General features: G+C 36.4%; 1 protein-coding gene across 1 annotated transcript in view; it reads right to left on the reverse strand.

The window, feature by feature from the left end:
* The window catches only part of LOC127420819 (uncharacterized), a 33,497-nt gene that overhangs the window by 11,955 nt on the left and 334 nt on the right, over positions 1-21,208 (reverse strand). Inside the window, exons 2-4 of the mRNA XM_051663371.1 lie at positions 19,976-20,655; positions 17,493-17,669; positions 17,159-17,355 (exon numbers count right to left, since the gene is read on the reverse strand). Coding sequence (XP_051519331.1) covers positions 17,159-17,355; positions 17,493-17,669; positions 19,976-20,603 — 1,002 coding nt within the window. The 5' untranslated portion in view covers positions 20,604-20,655. The remainder of the gene's footprint in view (positions 1-17,158; positions 17,356-17,492; positions 17,670-19,975; positions 20,656-21,208) is intronic.

Consider the following 21,208-nt stretch of genomic DNA (forward strand, 5'->3'; position numbering starts at 1 on the left):
CCTTAAGCCATTTTGCCACAACTTCAGAAGTATGCTTGGGGTCATTGTCCATTTGGAAGACCCATTTGCAACCGAGCTTTAACTTCCTGGCTGATGTCTTGAGATGTTGCTTCAATATATCCACATAATTTTCCTTCCTCATGATGCCATCTATTTTGTGAAGTGCACCAGTCCCTCCTGCAGCAAAGCACCCCCACAACATGATGCTGCTGACCCATCTTCATGGTAGGGATGGTGTTCTTCAGCTTGCAAGCCTCACCCTTTTTCCTCCAAAACATAACGATGGTCAATATGGCCAAACAGTTCAATTTTAGTTTCATCAGACCAGAGAACATTTCTCCAGAAAGTAAGATCTTTGTCCCCATGTGCACTTGCAAACTGTAGTCTGGCTTTTTTATGGCAGTTTTGGAGCAGCTGCTCCTTCCTTGCTGAGCAGATTTTCAGGTTATGTTGCACTCAAAAACAAATTCCTTGCTTCAGCATATATTGCTCATTAAAATAAACAGATATTACTCAAAACATAATGCTGTCAACTTCCCTTAATTATATGCTATATTTGTGACACAAGATACTGAGATTATGCTGTACTCATAATAATAAAGAAACTTTGCTAATTATATTGAGTAAAACGACGTAAAACGTAAAATTCCATGTGAAACCACGTGATGCAGAATGCGATTGAATTTTAAGCAAGCATATTTGGGGCTGGCTGCCATTTTGGATGAGGAGAGCTCGTGGTGGACAACACAAAGTTTTTGCCAAAAAGTTCAAAGGTAAATTACTTTAAACATAGTGTGAAATCAGTAGAGGTTTTTTTTTTTTTTTGCTATCAATTTTCTGTGTATTCAAGTTTCTATTCACTTAAAGAAGTTAACTTACATTACATTTGCAAATCTACAGTATATTAAATGTTTGTCTGCATGAAGCTAATTAGATGTGTACGTTCACAGTCAAACAAACACAAAGGAGCCCACACATTTTTTTCACCAGGCAGATACTATTCATCTTCAACCGCTGCTCAGGGCCTTCACCTACAACTCCTCACTCGCATCGCAGAAACTCTGCAAACAACAGGTAATTCCAGTAAATTAATCGCATTTCTACACCAATTTAAAATGTTTAATGCAAACATCTTGAAACCAGCTAACATTTTCTGAGTGTTGGTTTATATTCAGCTTCATCAACTGCATCTACAGTTTTAGCGTTCAGTTAGTGTTTGAGACGACATGAATACACACATCAATATCACGTGAAGCATAAATTTCGGTCTCTTTAATGAGTTTCACTGTTGTGGTTGTCATCTGTAATGAGTTTCACTGTTGTGGTTGCCGCTTGCCTTAAACGACATTGAGGTTGTAAATGGCAATAATTAATATTCTGTATGTGGCACTTCCACCATACTTTTCTCATGGGAAAATACTGTGCTTTCTCATTGTCAGAATTCCCACAGATTTTTCACCGGAGAGACAGTTCATCTTCAACCACTGCTCGGGCGTCACTCACATGGCAGAAACTCCAACAGGTAACTCCAACAAGTAAATCGCTTTTCTACATGTTTCAATGCAAATGTCTCATTGAACCCCTTTGTCTTAAAGGGAAACCAGCTTACATTAGCTGAGTGTTGGTTTATGTTCACTTTTCAGCTTAATCAAATGATTTTAGTAGTTCACCCAAAAATGCTATTTCTCATCATTTGGCCTTCTCACCCCTTATGCCTTCTCAAACTCATATGACTTTCTGTCTTCTGTGGAACACAAACCAAAAAACAAAAAAAATCATATGGATTACATTGATGCTGCCTTTATGGATCTTGAAAGTTTTTAACCTCACTGACTTCCACTATATGGATAAACTCACATCATATATCCTTCAAAAATCTTTGTTTGTGTTCCCCTGAAGAAAGTCAAATGAGTTTGACATGGCATAAGACTGCATAAATGATTAGAGAATTATAATTTTTGGTTTGCCTCAAGGAGACACCCTGATATCAACATGTGTAAGTTGGTTTGTAAAAAAGAGTCACATTATAAGTATAATACTGCTGCAATATGTAACAGGGTTTGCAGCAGTTGAAAATTGTCTCGTCATGAATCTTAAATGTAAACTAGCCATACATGTTGCTTATCTTGTCAGTTACAATTATAACTGTAACTGAAAGAAGAGTCATCAGAGGTTTTCAAGGTTAAAAAAAAAAAAAGGTAGGAAACACATTTGGATGACATTATTCATATTTATATAGCACCATTTTAACATATCCGCTGACATTCATATAAATGTATGCATTTGGTACAGTGGTTGAATAGCTGTGTGCTTCAAATGAAAATTCTCTCATCGTTTACTCACCCTCATGCCATCCCAGATGTGTATGACTTTCTTTCTTCTGCAGAACACAAATGAAGATTTTTAGAAGAATATTTCACCTCTGTAGGTCCATACAATGCAAGTGAATGGTGATCAGCACTTTGAAAGTACAAAAAGGACATAAAGGTAGCATTAAAGATATGAATACGTCTTCAGAAGTGAAACTATAGGTGTGGGTGAGAAACAGATCAAAAGTCATTTTTAAAATGAATTTTCCTCCCTGCCCAGTAGGTGGTGAAATGCACAAAGAATGTGAATCCCCAAAAACAAGAGAAGACAAATATGAAAGTCAAAGTGGAGATTGATAGCAAAAAAGTACTTAAATATTTATCTGTTTCTCACTCACACTTATCATATCACTTCTGAAGACATGGATTCAACCACTGGAGTCATATGGATTACTTTATGCCACCTTAATGTGTTTTTTGACCACCATTCACTTGCATTGAATGTACCAACAGAGCTGAAATATTCTTCTAAAAATCTTTGTTTGTGTTCAACAGAAGAAAGTCCTACACATCTGGGATGGCATGGTGGTGAGTAAATGATAATTTTTATTTTTGGGTGAACTATCCCTTTAAGCATTACTTTTCTTTTTACTCTGTAATTATTGATTTTGAGGATATTTAATTGTGCAAATAAATACAATGGAAACTGTTCATATACATTTTGACAAATATTATTTCTTTGCATTTAGGAAGAGGAGCTTGACCAAGCATAGAAAGGAGCAGATGCCATCAATGCTTTGGAGCAGGAAGAGGGAAAGTTGCCTTTCAACCCACTGGATGTATTGATTGTCCTTGAAAATGAGTTGGGGACATTTGTCAAAACTTAGGTCAGTGCACTGACATTTGGGGCTGCTTTATGCCCTTCATATCAGCTACCCAAAGAAGCTGACATTTTTTCTTTATTTTTTTGAGGTCATACAGTAAATGTTGTTGCATCTTGATGATGGCAATGTCTGGCCAAGTTGAAAAGATCTTTTGAATGAATAGTTTGATTTATATATACAAATTGTTTCTGGTGTATTTGTTATAGTATTAGATCAGAGAGTTTTCTCCTACCTGCATATATTTCTGCAGTGTGCAGTCTGTTAAAATGCATTTTGAATTGTGTTTATTTAGATTTACTGAAATTCTTTAAGTCATTGCATAGCCCACTTTTTTTTATGATTTTTGTTTATCGTCATGATTTTGTTACTATTTTTGTATTTGAGAATGTATTTTGGTTCTAGGTGAGCATGAATATCTATGTTAGATTGTAAATTTGTAAACAACAATAAAAACCTTTGACATTCACCAGTTGTCTGTTATTTTTTCAGGTCATTTTATTTTAAAGTTAATTGAAAATAAATGAACAGGACCTAGAATTTAAAGCTGCTAATAGCACTTACAATTGAGCTAAATGAGCTTAAAATGCATAGTTGGGTAAACAGAGACTCTTAGGGTCAAACAACCTTAAATGTAGTAGCTGGCATGGCACAGTATTTTAAGTAAACATTTTTGAATGGAAGCTCATTAATTTGGCTATAGCCAGCAATGTTTTTTTTTAGGTAACGTTGCTTAAAATTCCTAGTGGAATTTTCTTAAAAAGTGGAATGCAAAAATGATGCACTATATTTTTAAGCAAATCCAGCTTATTTTTTTCAGTGTGATATAGGACTCGTTTTACTGTGGATATAGATACTTGTCTACATGTTTCATTCAGCAACTTCACAAGGTCCTTTGCTGTTGTTCTGGGATTGATTTGCACTTTTCGCACCAATCTACGTTCATCTCTAGGAGACAGAATGCAACTCCTTCCTGAGCAGTATGATGGCTGCATGGTCCCATGGTGTTTATACTTGCGTACTATTGTTTGTACAGATGAACGTGGTACCTTCAGGCATTTGAAAATTGCTCCCAAGCATGAACCAGTCTTGTGGAGGTCCACACATTTTTTTTTATTTTTTTATTCTGAGGTCTTGGCTGATTTCTTTTGATTTTCCCATGATGTCAAGCAAAGAGGCACTGAGTTTGAAGGTAGGCCTTAAAATACATCCACAGGTACACCTCTAATTGACTCCAGTTAGCCTATCCGAATCTAATTGTCTAATTACCTACAGGCTTGACATCATATTCTGGAATTTTCCAAGCTGCCTAAAGGCACAGTTAACTTAGTGTATGTAAACTTATGACCCACTGGAATTGTGATATCAATTTTTTACTCACCCTCAATTAAAAGTGACGCAATCTGTCTGTAAACAATTGCTGGAAAAATTACTTGTGTCATGCACAAAGTAGATATCCTAAATGACTTGCCAAAGCTATATTTTGCTAATATTAAATCTGTGGAGTGGTTAAAAAATTAGTTTTAATGACTTCAACCTAAGTGTATGTAAACTTCTGACTTCAGCTGTGTATATATATATATATATATATATATATATATATATATATATATAGTTTACAGACAGATTGTTTCACTTTTAATTGACTATATCACATTTCCAGTGGGTCAGAAGTTTACATACACTAAGTTAACTGTGCCTTTAAGCAGCTTGGAAAACTCCAAAAAAATTATGTCAAGCTTTTAGACAATTAGCCAATTAGCTTCTTATAGGAGGTGTACTGAATTGAAGGTGTACTTGCAGATGTATTTTAAGGTCTACCTTTAAACTCTGTGCCTATTTGCTTGACATCATGGGAAAATCAAAAGAAATCAGCCAAAAATTGTGCACCTCCACAAGGTTGGTTCATTCTTAGGAGCAATTTCCAAATGCCTGAAGGTACCACGTTCATCTGTACAAACAATAGTACGCAAGTATAAACACCATGGGACCACACAGCAATTATACCACTCAGGAAGGAGACGCATTCTGTCTCCTAGAGATTAACATAGTTTGGTGCTAAAAGTGCAAATAAATCCCAGGACAACAGCAAAGGACCTTGTGAAGATGCTGGAGGAATCAGATAGACAAGTATCTATATCCACAGTAAAACAAGTCCTATATCAACATAACCTGAAAAGCTGCTCAGCAAGAAAGAAGCCACTGTTCCAAAACTGCCATAAAAAAGCCAGACTTCAGTTTGCAAGTGCACATGGGGACAAAGATCTTACTTTTGGAGAAATGTCCTCTGGTCTGATGAAACAAAAATTTAACTGTTTTGCCAAATTGACCATCACTATGTTTGCTGGAAAAAGGGTAGGCTTGCAAGCTGAAGAACACCATCCCAACCGTGAAGCATGGTGGTGTCAGCATCATGTTGTGGGGGTGCTTTGCTGCAGGAGGGACTGGTGCACTTCACAAAATAGATGGCATCATGAGGAAGGAAAATTATGTGGATATATTGAAGTAACATCTTAAGACATCAGGCAGAAAGTTAAAGCTCGGTCGCAAATGGGTCTTCCAAATGGACAAGGACCCCAAGCATACCTCCAAAATTGTGGCAAAATGGCTTAAGGACAACAAAGTCAAGGTATTGGAGTGGACATCACAAAGCCTGACCTCAGTCCGATAGGAAATTTGTGGGCAGAACTGAAAAAGGGTGTGCGAGCAAGGAGGCCTACAAACCTGACTCAGATACACTAGTTCTGTCTGGAGGAACAGGCCAAAATTCCAGCAACTTATTGTGAGAAGCTTGTGGAAGGCTATCCAAAACGTTTGACCCAAGTTAAACAATTTGAAGGCAATGCTACCAAATACTAATAAAGTGTATGTAAACATCTTACCCACTGGGAATATGATGAAAGAAATAAAAGCTGAAATAAATCATTCTTTCTACTATTATCCTGACATTTCACATTCTTAAAATAACGTAGTGACTCTAACTGACCTAATACAGGAAATATTTTCTACGATTAAATATCAGGACTTGTAAAAAACTTTAAATGTATTTGACTAAGGTGTTTGTAAACTTCTGACTTCAACTGTATATAATAAACCAACAAACAAAGTTAATAAATTTTTTCCTAAGTTTAGCACCTGACTTAAACCTAAACGTAACCATAAATTCTACCATCTTAACCTAACCATGAATTTAATCAGAAAATAGCTTTTGTGTACCACGGAAGAAAGAAAACATCTGTATTTGGGATGATACGAGGCAAGCGTATTGCAGGTTAATAACATAGATCTGTCATTTGTATTAAAGGAGGCTGAGTAAAATGTGAAGCTTGCATTGTATCGATTTTAAGTTGTGATCTCTTACGATTTCACCATCTTGTAAGAACTGTTACGAGTTGTCATGCGACTAAGTTAGTCATACAGGTTAGAACTTGAGGGTGAATAAATGATGACAGAATGGCATATATCCCTTCTATCCCTTTAAGCAGCATGGCATATAACAGAAGTGCAATTTTCAGCAAGCAGTTTTTTAAGCACTGACCCAGTTTTTCTAAACACAGCAGAAAACACATTGAAAATGCACTATCAGCCGATTTATCAACACAGTCTTTTGCAATATAGGCTTTTATGAAGCATCATCTATGAATGGAGCAAATTACTCAAACATTGTTTGAAAAAAGACATTCTTCAGGGTTGATGCAAGTTACACACATAGTCACAGGCACACAAACACACTTTCTTTTAAATAAATATGAATTCAGACAACTTAAGCAGTTTATATTCTGTATTTTGGGATTGGGTTCTGTTCCATGTGCATTAATAAACACTTGGATGTAAATGTGGTCTCCCTCCTGATGTAAATTTGATTTCATGATGATCAAGTTTGTAATGATTCTCAATGGCCAACTCCTGATAAACGTTTTATACTTTATGGCAGTTATTTAAGGAAACCTCCATCTGGTAACCCAGAAATCAGTGTATTTTCTGTTTAGAGCTACATCTATTTTATGCAGCAGAAATGCTGTCAGTGTGAAAGCACAATGTGATCCTGCTGTTGCAGTTACTCGGCTGCTTTACTATACACTACTTTTGCATGCAATGTGAAGCATGTTATATAGAAAGTCAAAATCCATTCTTTTTGAAAAGGGACACACAGATCGTTTAATGTGGGGAAACTTTTCTGTAATTTCCTTCTTCTTGAACAACCATATACTGTACACACTGATATAAAAAAAATAAAAAATAAAAAAAATCTATCACAAGGACTGAATTTGATAACAATACCTTGTTTTAGTGTCCAAATGACTATTACCCCCAATGTTTCCTGCTACACTTCTTAAACCTGGATAATATTCCCAATATATCTTTATAAGCCAAGTCTACATGCACATACACACCCACAATGACTCACAATTACATACACCTAGAAGTACTTACACAGCCCACAAAGCTTAAGGTATTATGAATGAATTCAAATTATGAATACAAATGGCTGTGTGCAAGTGAAAGAAGGGGGTTCATAATTCACAATAACCAGCATGACTTAACTGCTATCGGCTGAGCCAAACGCCTCGCTAAATAAAACCATCAGATTATTGCAAATGCTGATTCATACAGACAGACAACAACCTCCATGGCCATGGCACAGCCGGTTTTACACACCTCCACATTTGCTTGGGGCAGAAATGTCCACAGTTATTGCCTCCTCTCAAAGGCTCCTGGGCACTTTGCCAATTAAGGATGTCACAAAATCTAAAATGTTAGTTGTTGACACCAATTTCATGATTCTTGATGCCAATTTTAAAAGCACAGCCAATACGAATATGCTATTAAACACTTTTTAGTTATTAATATAAATGTTAACAAATTAAATGAAAACAGCCTTCAAATATTTCTCAAATAAGTAAACACTGATTCAAGTTTTTTTTTTTTTTTTCAAGTTAAATTATTCAAGTAAACAGTCAGAAATTAAGAAGAAAACAAATTACACAGTTCAGCTTTTAAAGCCGAACTGTGTAATTTCTTTGCCACTAGTGTCAACAAACAGATATAATCACTGTATTTAACACCCCTGTCTTTTATTGGTTATACAGATAGTCCTACCCCAAAATCACACCATTTGTCAAATATGTGAATGTGTCAGGCTGGACGGGCTACTAATACAAACTGAGGAATGCTTTGATAGCGCCACAGAGACAAAGAGTAACACTTTTAGGTCAGATCAACCTACAAATGGCTTACTTGTAGACCGCACAATAGGCTGGGATACAACTACGAATTATAAAATCCAAAAAGTTATATATGTCAGATTTGTCATTGTTATTTGATTAATGACAGCAGCAGATCTACAGTATTAGGGTCTGTTCACACCAAAAGCATTCCAGTGCTAAAAAAAAAAGCCAGATGCAGCATCATCAGTGGAGTGGAACGCATAAGTCTCGAGATGTCTTTTTACTTTTCTTTACATGGCACCTAATAAATGCTGCCATCCTGTGCAAAATGCTGAAAAAGAAAAAGCTGTGAGATGCAGTGCAACCATCAAAGACATCCATTTAACACGTTTTCATAGAAAAACAATAGAAATACAGCACATAATCACTCAAAAAACACGTTTGGTGTGAAGTAAAAGTACTGTTACTTCTTAAACAATTTTGTTTGAGTAGAGTAAAAGTAACTGTCCTAAAAACTACTCAAGTAAGAGTAAAAGAGTAACTCATTTAAAAGTATTCATGAGTAGTGAGTACTGAGTTGCGAAAGCTATGCCCCTTTATAATAAAAACTCGATGCTGCAATTTAAAAATGAGGCACACATACTGTAATTTACATTCCCTTTTATGGCTGTTTGCCAGAAATAATAAAAAATATAGGTATTTTATAGGTGTTTGTGATTGACAACTTTTAAAATACATCACTTATCTATGATACTGTAAACACTACATAAATCTGATTTTAAAAATTAAATAAAAGGGTGACATGATTACAGAAATGAAAAGATGAAAAAGTTATTTTGAATATCATAATGTGTGAAACAATTACATTAAAATCTGTTTATGTGTAGGATCTAAATTTTCCTTAATGCCGACTGAGAGAGTTATTGTCGCGCATAAAATATGTTCAAAACAATGCAAGGAATGCAAAACAAACAAAAAAACAAAAAACAAAAAAAAAACACTAAAAAGGCAGGATCAGTTGGCGCTTCCTGTCCTGCACAATAGAGGCGGTAGAGCATTTGTTTGGTACAGGGGCCACATTGGGCTTTAAAGGAATAATTCACACAAAAATGATTCTCTCATCATTTAGTCACCCTTATGCCATCCTGGATGTGTATGACTTTCTTCAGCAGAAAACTAATTAAGATTTATAAGAAGAATTTCTCAGGTCTTTTGGTCCATACAATGCAAGTGAATGGGTGCCAAAATTCTGAAACTCCAAAAATCACATAAATCAGCATAAAAGTAGCCTAATCCATGTGACTCCACTGGTTAAATCCATGTCTTCAGAAGAGATATGATAGGTTGGGTGAGAAACAGATCGATATTTAAGTCAGTTTTTACTATAAATTCTCCTCCCTCCACTTTAACTTTCACTTTCTTCTTCTTTTGTTTTTGGTGATTCACATTCTTCATGCATATCACCATCTACTGGGCAGGGAGAAGAATTTCTAGCAAAAATGGATTTAAATGTTGATCTTTTTCTCACCCACACCTATCATATAACTTCTGAAGTCATGGATTTTACCACTGGAGTCATATGGATTACTTTTGTGCTGTCTTTATGTGCTTTTTGTAGCGTCAAAATTTTGGCATCCATTTACTTGTATTGTATGAACCTACAGAGCTGAAATATTCTTCTGAAAATCCTAATTTGTTTTCAGAAGAAAGAGAGTCATACACATCTGGGATGGCTTGAGGGTGAGTAAATGTTATGAGAAGTTTCATTTTTGAGTGAGCTATTTCTTTAAGTAGCACATGGGGGGCCACATTGTCCTCCTTTTGAGATACAATGTTCCACAATGATTTAGTTCTTGTATCTTTTAAGTCCAGAAATAGTTGTGTTCTCGTTCTAATGCATGATGCACAATTTTCTGAAGTTTGTGACTGGTTGAATATTCTGCCTGAAGTATTGCTCTACAAAGGTTGATACCTTTCTATCAGGCATCAGAAAAAAACTTGATAAAGGCTGAGCATAATTATAAATTATTTTATCATCTCTAATTTCCTGATAATTTATTATACAAATTAACACACTCTCTACATCAGGGGTCGGTATTATATAAAAAACTAAAAAAAAAAAACGAACAATAATATTAATTAAAATATTGTTATTAAAAATGTCACTGTTTTATTCTATTACATTAGTACTTTTAAAGCTACTCAGGTTATTCAGCCAAAAGTAGTGAGTGGTTTTCTCATTATTGTTGTTTGATTAATAACCTTTTTATGACATACTAGAAAGTACCTCAATTCGGTTACGTGCACACTTCAAGTCCAACATTTTGATATAAATACACTTTTTGTCCCACTGTTTACGTTCACTTTAGGTCAAACTGACTGCGTTTACATTAATGCCTCGCCAAGACGAGCACTGGCGGAATCATGAAGTGTATTTGACCATTTAGGCGCGTACCCGCATTAGCGCACAAACATTAGCCGCCTGTCATTCAAACAGTGTGCAGCTACAGACGTCAGGAAATAAAAAGTCAATCTTTTATATTTTATCTAGATCAACCAACCAGTGGTTGTCTTGCTATCATGATCGATGTAATGAACACCCCTGGTCTAGATGTAGAACATTGGCTAAGTATAGAAAATTACTCAAAAGTTTATCATAGATATCATGTCTTCTTTTTTTTTTTTTTTTCAGATAAACATCAAGATTGTTTTATCGCCCAGCCCTATTGATAACATTGCCTTAATCTCTCACATTAACCCAATAATCTCAGTGATAGATAGCTAAATTACAGGCTATGTTATAGACACACAGAATCTAGTGAGCAGAAATATGAAATTTACCTTGATACGTTTCTTCAAATTAGAGGCAGGATTAATGCTGATATCTGGCTTGAGCAAGTTAAACTCACATGATACAGTCAAGCAACTGGACTTTTTCACTGCAAAAAGCCCTTTCAGGTGTGGCTGTGATTTTCAGGTGTTGAAAATGTGTTTGAGGCATCCACCACATTCATAACAGTTGGCGCCATCTGCAGCTGCCGTTCAAGTTTTTTACGTGTGATTTGATTTGACGGGAGTCGAGACTCTCCCTAGCCAATCATCTTGATAGATAAAAATAAAATCAGGACAGGGAAGTAGCAAACACAGACGGTGGGAAAATAGCGCATTTACAGCACTTAAAATGTACTCAAGTAAATATATACAATTTTAAAACTACTTAAAAAAGTACAATTCCAGGGGAAAACTATTTAATTACAGTAATATGTGTATTTGTAATTTGTTACTTTATACCCCTGCTTAAGACATAACCACCCACATTTGCAAAGATGAAACACTTTGCCAAGATGGCCATTCATATCAAAAAGTGCATTCGATCGTTCACACGCACAGCCACAATACCAGATTGTATGAACACTTTTCGCAAAGCATGTGTACAAATACACATATGTGAGCATCAACCAGTCAACCAGTGCGTGAGAACCAAATTGAGTTGATACTCTGTACTTCAGAAACTGCAGAAACAATAGTCTTGTTACAGGTTTATTTTAGTATCGACTTTGTAGCGAAGTACTGTTAAGTTTGACATCCCTGCTTCTCATAATGCATTGCTAATTCTCTCCTCTGCCCTCACTGGACACTTGCACAATGTCTGAGAACAGAAACACGCATCTGTGTTCCAATAATGGCATCGGCATGTGATTAATGATCACATGATAAAACTAGAAGTATGATGATGAAGGGAGAGTGAAAACAAATGGTACAAAACACTTGCGGGGAATGAAGGAGGAAGCGAGTGCAGATAACAGAAGATTGAAGATTGAAGAAGAAGATTTCAAGGCTCTTATGAGGGGCATCCATCACCAGAGACAGTCATACAAATAGCATCTCCCATATTCAATTAGTTTCCCTCGCAGAGCGGGCTACATGATCGTCAGCCGGTACTGTGTGGTGAACACTCGCACAGACACGTATGCACACACAAAACACTAATGCTCATCTGTCCGCCCTTCATGTCCATCTGGCTCATCTATTCATCGTTGCATTTCTGAACAATGTTTCAAACTTTAAGATTGTGAAGGGCTCAATGCTTTAAGGAGCCATTCTTGTGACAACAGAGTGTTTTGGGAATACGGTGCACCGTTGCAGTTGTCGTACAATGTAAAACAATGGCACAACTGCCACCTGTAAATTAAAGATTCTAATGGGACTATAGTGGCACATGAATGTGAGGGTAAGTGAAGGCTGGTTGAGTAGATGCCAGTGGGTGAGAACAAATTGCACAGGGCAATCGACAGTGACAAGTGGCAATCACATAAAGTTCACGTGGCTGTAACGACTTTTATCTTTTATCCTGTATCCTGCACCACTAATAAAAAGTCACTCTTGGGAGATTCTCATCTCAGTTTGGAGGATTCCAAAGCTTCTGCAAATGAGGATATTATTGCATGTTAGAATGACATAAAACACGGAAGTGGGTTCAACCATAATAAGAAATAATGCATAGGCTAATATAATCAAATGATTCTATTCTATTATATACTGCAGATACAATGCTTCTTGAGTTAGCAATGTTTAAATGATTTACTGAATATGAGATTCAAGATCTTTGGTTTTAAGGCAATAATAAGTACAATTTCAGCCTTTTCCTCACAAAGTAATTGTTTGGCTTTAGAAGACAAGTACTATAGACGCCATCAGATATTTTTTCATTTCAAGCCTGAACACATTTCCCTCTAGTGCTACTCACAGCATGTTGCACGAACAGCCTCAGAGACATGGGTTCTCGTCCAGTGGGAAAAAGGAAGTAATTGCATTCACATGGACAATGATGAACATAATTCTAGTGCGATGAGGTTGGATTTTTGCTCTAAAATGACATGTTTACCTGTCTGACGGTTAGGTTATGGGTTGTTGTTTGGATTCGGAGGTAGAGTTAATAAAATATGCATTCCTGTTGACAGTACTGCATCATTTAAGGCTAAAAATGCAACTTGCTTTTGGTGCAATTCTGTGGAAATTTCACATGGAAACTGAAGGTCACATGTACTCATTCGTTCAACAACATTCCCAGCTTCGGCCACTGGGGGGCAGTGATTCAAGTTTCGGTAAACACAAACCGATTTCAGCCTACTGTTGCAGAAGTCACCCTGTGAACAGTCTATAAAAGTCCCTGGAGTGATGTTTGGAGTGGTGGTGGTGTAGTGGACTAAAGCACTAAACTGGTAAGCAAAAGGCTGTTGGTTCAATTCCCACAGCCACCACCACTGTGTCCTTGAGCAAGGCACTTAACTCCAGGTTGCTCCAGGGGGATTGTCCCTGTAATAAGGGCACTGTAAGTCACTTTGGATAAAAGCATCTGCCAAATGCTTAAAAAAAACAAAAAAAAAAAAAACATTTTCATAATGAGAGTGTTTTGCCCAATGCAGTTTGGAAATACACAGCTGTTGTATTGTGATCCTGGAATTACTATGTGTCTGACAAAGTGTGGGATGTTTGTTATGAAAAATGAAAGGACTGAAGAAAGCAAAGAAAAAGAAGGACAATTTAATTAGGAGAGAATGGAGGAAAACCAAGAGGATGATAAATAACTAAGTCAATAAGAATATAGAAAAGGAGAAAAAAAAAAAATCAATAACCAATGAGCAGAGCCAAGACAGTGCCAATAAAACAGTGGGCAGAGATATTCAGACACCTCGTATGGAACGTGGACACTGTGACATGTCTCTGTGAAAGCTGCTTTTCTTGGTACATAAATAAATGTGGGAATGAACTGAGCTATTTTATTAAGTGTTATCCTGATAGCTACAACGTACAGTACATTAAGCAGAAGATGAGGAAACTCACTGAAATCGATCAAACCTTCTCTGCGTGCGATGGTGCTTTTTGCTATATGCACAAACATATTTTGATTTGGCTTTTAAACTAAATGCACAAAAATAAACAATAAATAAAAAATCTATTGCACTGTATAATCCATATAATATGTGAGTATTTAAGAAAAAAAATATCTTGTTATCTTTGAGTTTGATAAAACTTCCAGACTCAACCCAAGAGTGGCCATCCAAGTGATTAAGAACAATATAAAATTACTGACTTGTACTGAACACTAATGCACATTACATCTTCATCACTCGGTTTGGGTTGTGCAAGCTGAAAATACAATAAAATGTTGTGTTCTAAACAACAAAGTGGGTACATATTTATGAGAACTGTGCCAAAAACTATGTTATGCAATCACTACTTTAGGATATTAAATGCACATTTATGCACACACACACACACACACACACACACAGTATGCATTATACAGTGTGCATGTAGACAATAAATGGAATATAAAGCGAGGTGACAGGAAAAAAGAAGAACTACAGGGAGAGACAGGAAAAGGGTCACTTTTATGAACAAAACTGGTTGCCAAATGAGGACTGTCTTGTCTAAAACAGAATAAATGTATGTGTGTATTTCTCTTTCATTATGGACTACTTTTGTTTTGTCTTATTTGGCAGAGATTGAAGACTGAAAGCCTCAACTGTTTAACGTTTCACTTTGAGATTTGTCTGGGAAGATTTTTCCTCCTAATTTGCTCTATATTTTACCAGATTAGTTTCAAAATGTTCTGCAGCCAGAAACCTCTTTTTGTTAAGAAAGCTCTTAGTGACAATACCCTTGTGATTATAATTAATGGGGTTTAAGTTCTAATTTGCTGTATACTTTACCAGATTAGTTTCAAAGTCTTCTGCAGCCAGAAACCTCTTTTTGTTAAGAAAACTCTTAGTGACAATACCCTTGTGATTATAATTAATGGGGTTTAAGTGGTTTAAGTAATTTAAATGGTTTGTTGCAACGGGCCCTGATCAGACGATACGAGCTTAAACTGCACAATAAACTTGAGTTCTCTCAATAATATATACATACATACACACACACACACACACACACACACACACACACACACACACATATATATATATATATTTCCTGTTTTTGAAAGTTGTGGTAACTTAGCAATATCTTGATGATAATTTCATGTTGATGACACACTTATTGTTGACAAATTTGAACTTATTAAACTGTGGCAATTTATAGGAAATGTTAGTAAGCAGTTCTTAATTCTCTTTTTCTATATCTCTGCCATCTTCTCTTTTCTCACCTCAGCTCTCTCTATCTCTCATCTGAACTATTACTAAATAGGAGAACACCAGCTCAGGGCCTGAAGCACTTTCATTTAGATTTTTCAACAGTACTGAGTATCTCATCCATTCCAACGAAATAAATAATTTAAGACAAGAGAAATTTCAACAAGGACGATTGTCCGGTCCAAAATTATGCCTATATGAAATAATGGTTTCCCTAATAGCGCGAGATGAAAAATGTAATTGCCCGAGAACAAGGAACCTGTGTAGCCTAGCAACAGCACAAAGCCTTGTTTTAAGGCACTGCTGTTCATGTAAATGCTCTTAAGGGCTGGTCACGAAGCAAAAAGTTATATCAAACTCTTGAAGTTGAACACAGATGTCTAAACAAACACTGAACACCACGTTCTGAGAAAGAGAGAAAAACCCACCACGCCCACAGCATGAATCTCAAAACCCCATTCATGTCTGAGTAACAATTTTTTAGAGTAAAGTGAGTTAACTTTACTCTAAAAAAAATTGTTACTCAAACACAAACCCAATCAGACAAAGCCATGCAACAAATAATTCCTGAGGGGAAGTGATAAGGTGTTTGTGGCGGCGGGGGCGTGGTCGCGCGTTCATCCAGAGAGAGAGAAAGCGGTACAGGTACACTCCTGAGCACTATAATATCTAACACCTGTTTCTGACTGCAGTAAGCACTGGGAAGAGCGATAAAAAGAGGGACCACGCCAGAGATGAAAGAGAGAGAGACCAGCAGAGTTCAGTTGTGTTGTGACCTTTGAGTTTAGGCTTAAAAGCTATCTTAACAGAGTGTTAATAAAGAATGAGTTTGAGTCCAACATACCCGAGTCCCCATTCCTCCTTCCCACAATGACAAACCTTTTTACAGTCATGCATTCAGATTATGTTTGCAGTTAAAACCCCTCAATGTTCTCACATTTCTCTGGACAGTGCATTTACAAAAGCATTGCACACTGTCAAAGATGTAACCTGCAATTGTTACCTTGAAGGGATATTCCGTGCTCAATAGAAGTTAAGATCAATAAACAGCATTTGTGGCATCATGCTGATTACCACAAAAAATTATAAACAAATTTATAATTGATAAAAAGCAAAAATTGAGGTTACAGTGAGGCACATGGAAGTAAATGGGGCCGATCTGTGGATGGTTTAAAGGCAGAAATGTGAAGCTTATAATTTTCTAAAAGCACTTACATTAATTCCTCTGTGAAAATGAGGATATGCGTATTGTTTATGTCTTGTGGCTATACTTTTGAAACATTTAATATTTTAACATTTAAGAAATGGGCTCATTCACTGTAGTGCCTCACTATATCTACTTTAGGTAATCAAATGCTGTCGATTGAGCTTAACTTTATTGAACACTGATATTTATTTAAGAAGATACTTGACACTTGACAAATTGTGTTGTTGGTGCAACCTAATGTAAAAAAGGTTATTAAGACATGTTAAATAATATTGTTGTCTTGAATCAAAAAAGTTAATTTAAATATTACCAGTTGAAGCACATTTTTTGGGTAACAATTATTATTATTGTTATTTATTTAATTAATTATTTATTTTCAGTGTAGCAAACTGAAAATCAACAAGTCAAAGTATGACAGTTATGTTCCAGTGGGTGTCAGATTTGGGGTGTACAGTACCTCAAGCACAGGGAAGTTGAACAGGGAACAGTTGGCTGTAATTGACCAAGGGCTTCGAGGGGCAGGTTGGACATGACCAGTGCCCTGAGGGAATGGAGCACTTTGTTGGGCACATTTTCCTTTATTCTGCCATTCAACCATCCCACACTGCCATGGCCAAGTCTGGATCCTATCCATATGCTCTGGGATTGGCATGTCTATAGCAACAAACACAGAGGAAGCACTCATTAAACAGTCCATACAAATTATGGGAAAGGATGATTTCAGGAGAATGAGAGAGAAATAGAGAGAAGTAGCAAGAATAAGAGATAGGATGAAGGTGAACCCGCTTTACCAGGGCCTGAACCTGTGGCCTTTTTCTTAGCAACAGTGGCATCTTCATGGTAGATATGGGAGTTGGCATTGTCAGCAGGCCCAGCTGCATTCCTCATGCTCCCAATAGTGCTGCCAGCCCAGTTCTGTGCCGTGTGGGCACCACCATATGCACTCCTGCCCAGCTCCACGTCTCCACCTTAGAAAAAAAAAAAAAAAAAAAAAACAGGCAATGGGATTAACAAATAAGAAACTTGAATAAAAGACAAATCCAAATGCCATTTTTTTCTTGGCAAGCAGAATGTATGTTATGTTTTAAAAAAGCAAAATCATCATTTACAGAGTAAATACCAGAGTATATCAACATCAATAGCTGTCTCTTTATTTATATCTATTTGTATATTTATTCATTCATTCATTTAAGCATTAAACATGTATTATAAGCTTCTGTTTGTTAACATTAGGTATCATCAACTAACAATGAAGGATTTTTTACAGCATTTAATAATCTTAGGTAATGTTCAGTTAAAATTGTTTGTTCTACTACAGTAGTTAGATGTAATGTAATAACTAATGTAATTAATACAGCCCTACAGCAGTCCAATAAACACAACCTTATATTCCATCTCCACATCTTCTGCAAACAGTGAATAGGTTTAGCCCACATAAATAACACACCACAAAAAAACCCCAATTTTCTAAGTACCATTTAGCCTTTTGGATGCAAAAGCATAGGCAACACCAACAACAACAAAAAAAGGAGACAGAGAAAAGAAAACCAAAAAAAAGATTGCAAATCGATTTTGTTTAGACACAACTGCTATTACAAACAAATTCCATTACCAAGAGGAAATGGATATATTGATTTGGGCCAATGCTCACTTCTATATATATATATATATATATATATATATATATATATATATATATATATATATATATATATATATATATATATATATATTATTTTTATTATTATTTTTATTATTTATTTTTTCCTTTCTCCTTTCATACCCTGAGGAGAGAGTTGAATGAGCACCATCCATATCCATTCTCACAAACAAAAACAACTCTTTTCCTCTGAGCTAATGCAAGTCATACATCAGTGCCATGCAGTATCACTACCAAAGACTCCCAAACCGATACGATGGCATGCAGTTGATGGCACCGTTACCTTAAATTGTGTTTCTATAATTGCTATCCTAGAATAAACTACCGAGACTCAGTAGACCGATATGAGTAGTGAAACTGTTTATGGTCATAGCATGAAAGTTATTGTACTAAGAAACTTGTCATTTTGCAATATATGAAACTCACAGCTGCACAGTACAATAAGTTGGCATGGAGGCTGATATGACTCTAGTGGTATCCATTCATTCTGACCTCCATTGCCACAACAGTACACACAGACACACAATGCTTTCCCTTAAAGGGACTGTTCACCCAAACAAAAACAAAAAAATCTGTCATCACTTACTTACCTTAAAGTTGTTCCAAACTCGTATGACTTTCTTTCCTCTTTGAAACACAAAAGGAGATGTTAGGCAAAATGTCACATTCAGTCACTTTTCTCTGCAGTTCAAAATGTATGTGCTCTATAACACATTTGGCTGCAGGTGTCCAGTGAAATGTCCAGCTGGGGGCGCCAAAAGTTAGTAAAATGGTATCGTATTCAGGCGAGGTTTTAAGATGAAATTTAGATGGACATTTTAAAAACATACCTCCCTAAAGTAAAACTTTTGCCTGAACCTAACCAATAGTGTTTTAAAATATAAATGAGATATTAAAAAAAGACATCTTACCTTATCAATGCTTAAACCTAATCACTAGTGTTTTGAAATGCAGAAGCAAAATTAAAAATCAAATTTTCTGAACCGAACACATCATTTCATGCTGCTTCTATGACTCTGTAATGTCACGTTTTAGCTTGAGTTTATGGCTGGACTTGAACCACAGTTCTCTGCCAAGTCCAACGCCCTATCAGGTGAGCTACCAAACAAGTTAATCATATTGGAATAAGTGTACATACGTAGGTGGGTTATAATACTAGCATTAAAATGTTTATTTTTTCAATAGATGTGTTAGAGTAAAAGTGTGTCGATGTCATAAAATAGCACCTGGAGACATGTGAAACAAGTTTTGCAAAAATGTATATAGTCACATTTTCACTATGAGACCAGGTTAAAGATGCACTGAAAGTGAATGATGACTGAGACTAACTTACTGCCTAACATCTCCTTTTGTGTTCCACTGAAGAAAGAAGTTATATAGGTTTTGAACAGCAAGAAATTATGATAGATTTTTATTTTTTTGGGTGAACTAACCATTCGATACATATTTCATATAAAGAACAGCTAAAGTATGAGTCTGCATGCCCTACCAAAATGGATAACCAAATGTATTAGGTTTTATATTTAGTTTTAAATAAGGTTTTAGCTTTGATAGACACTGTGGGACAGGATACCCACATAGGTGGTGTGGGTTTTTTGGAGCACCAATCCCTACCTTTAAAAGTGCGATCAATGGGTGTCATCTGCACTTCTCCTGTATGGAACTGCACAGACACTGGTGGATGAGGACAGCTTGCCAATGAGCTACTCTGTCCTTCCAGCATACATTTTTCTCTGCACACATTTGATTCTTCTAAGACACTTCCTGTTTTGAATGATCTGAGTTGGACAATGGAGCCCTGAACTGTTTTTATTTCTATCTTTTTGGTTGGCCTGGTCAAGGCAAGAGGCTTGGACCTTGAAAGATTTTTTGGGTTTAGTATTTGGATCCTGTGTGGCTTGCCACCAGTTAGTTGGATGGCTGGTTTTAAGAGGGATGCTTTATAGGAGCCATTTTTGCTGAGGAAGGCATGCTGAGGTGGCCTGTCCACCCATGGCGAGCCAGCAAGTGGAAGAGGAGGAAAGTCTTCTTCTAAAAGCCCCTCAGGGATCTTTGCCTTCATTGTGGCCTTTTTAGGGAGGAGAAGTTGTTTGAGAAACTCCTCAATACGCCTTCTGTCAGCTTCCTCCTGGCTTATGATCTCTTTTGGCTTGTCAGGATCATGGACATGGCAGTATATTTCATCAGGAAAACGTGGACATGTCTCAGTGACATCCTGCCCCTGCAAAAGGTTCGGGGCCATGTTATACTGAATCTCTACTGCAACCTTGTCCAACTTTTCATGCCCCACACTTCTGAAAACGAGGAAACTTGCATTATTTCAAACTGTAAGTCAATTGTGAATGCAAGTTATACAACTGAGGAGTTATTCACAGTTCCTAAAGAATTATAGCGGAGATAGACTGAACATGCATTGAAAATCCAAAAGATGCACCATGGTTTTATGTAGAAAAGTAACAAGTTCTCCATTAACCAAACATTAACTTTCAGAAGATACACTTTGTTTGCTTTGCATTTCGTTGCTAAAATGGGGCATATGTTGTCTCCAGGTATGAATATTTCATGACATTCTTATACCGTGCTTTGTGGGGTCCACATGCACAACAGAAGGAGATCTTGCCATTGCTTCTATACATGATACCTGAAACAGATGAGGTTGGTGTTTCCATGGACCACCAGGGACATATGGCAGATCCATTAGCATGGGCTGCCATGGCCAGATTTTGCATACAGTAATTCATACAGTGCAGCAGACTTTCTTTGTGTTAGTTCAAAAACTTTCCCCATCATGAACAATTTATTCTATGCAATTTATTATAGACTTTCATAGAGAAGCAGGTGTGCTGT

The sequence above is a fragment of the Myxocyprinus asiaticus genome, chromosome 30 (genome assembly GCF_019703515.2).
Source record: "Myxocyprinus asiaticus isolate MX2 ecotype Aquarium Trade chromosome 30, UBuf_Myxa_2, whole genome shotgun sequence".
NCBI lineage: Eukaryota > Metazoa > Chordata > Actinopteri > Cypriniformes > Catostomidae > Myxocyprinus > Myxocyprinus asiaticus.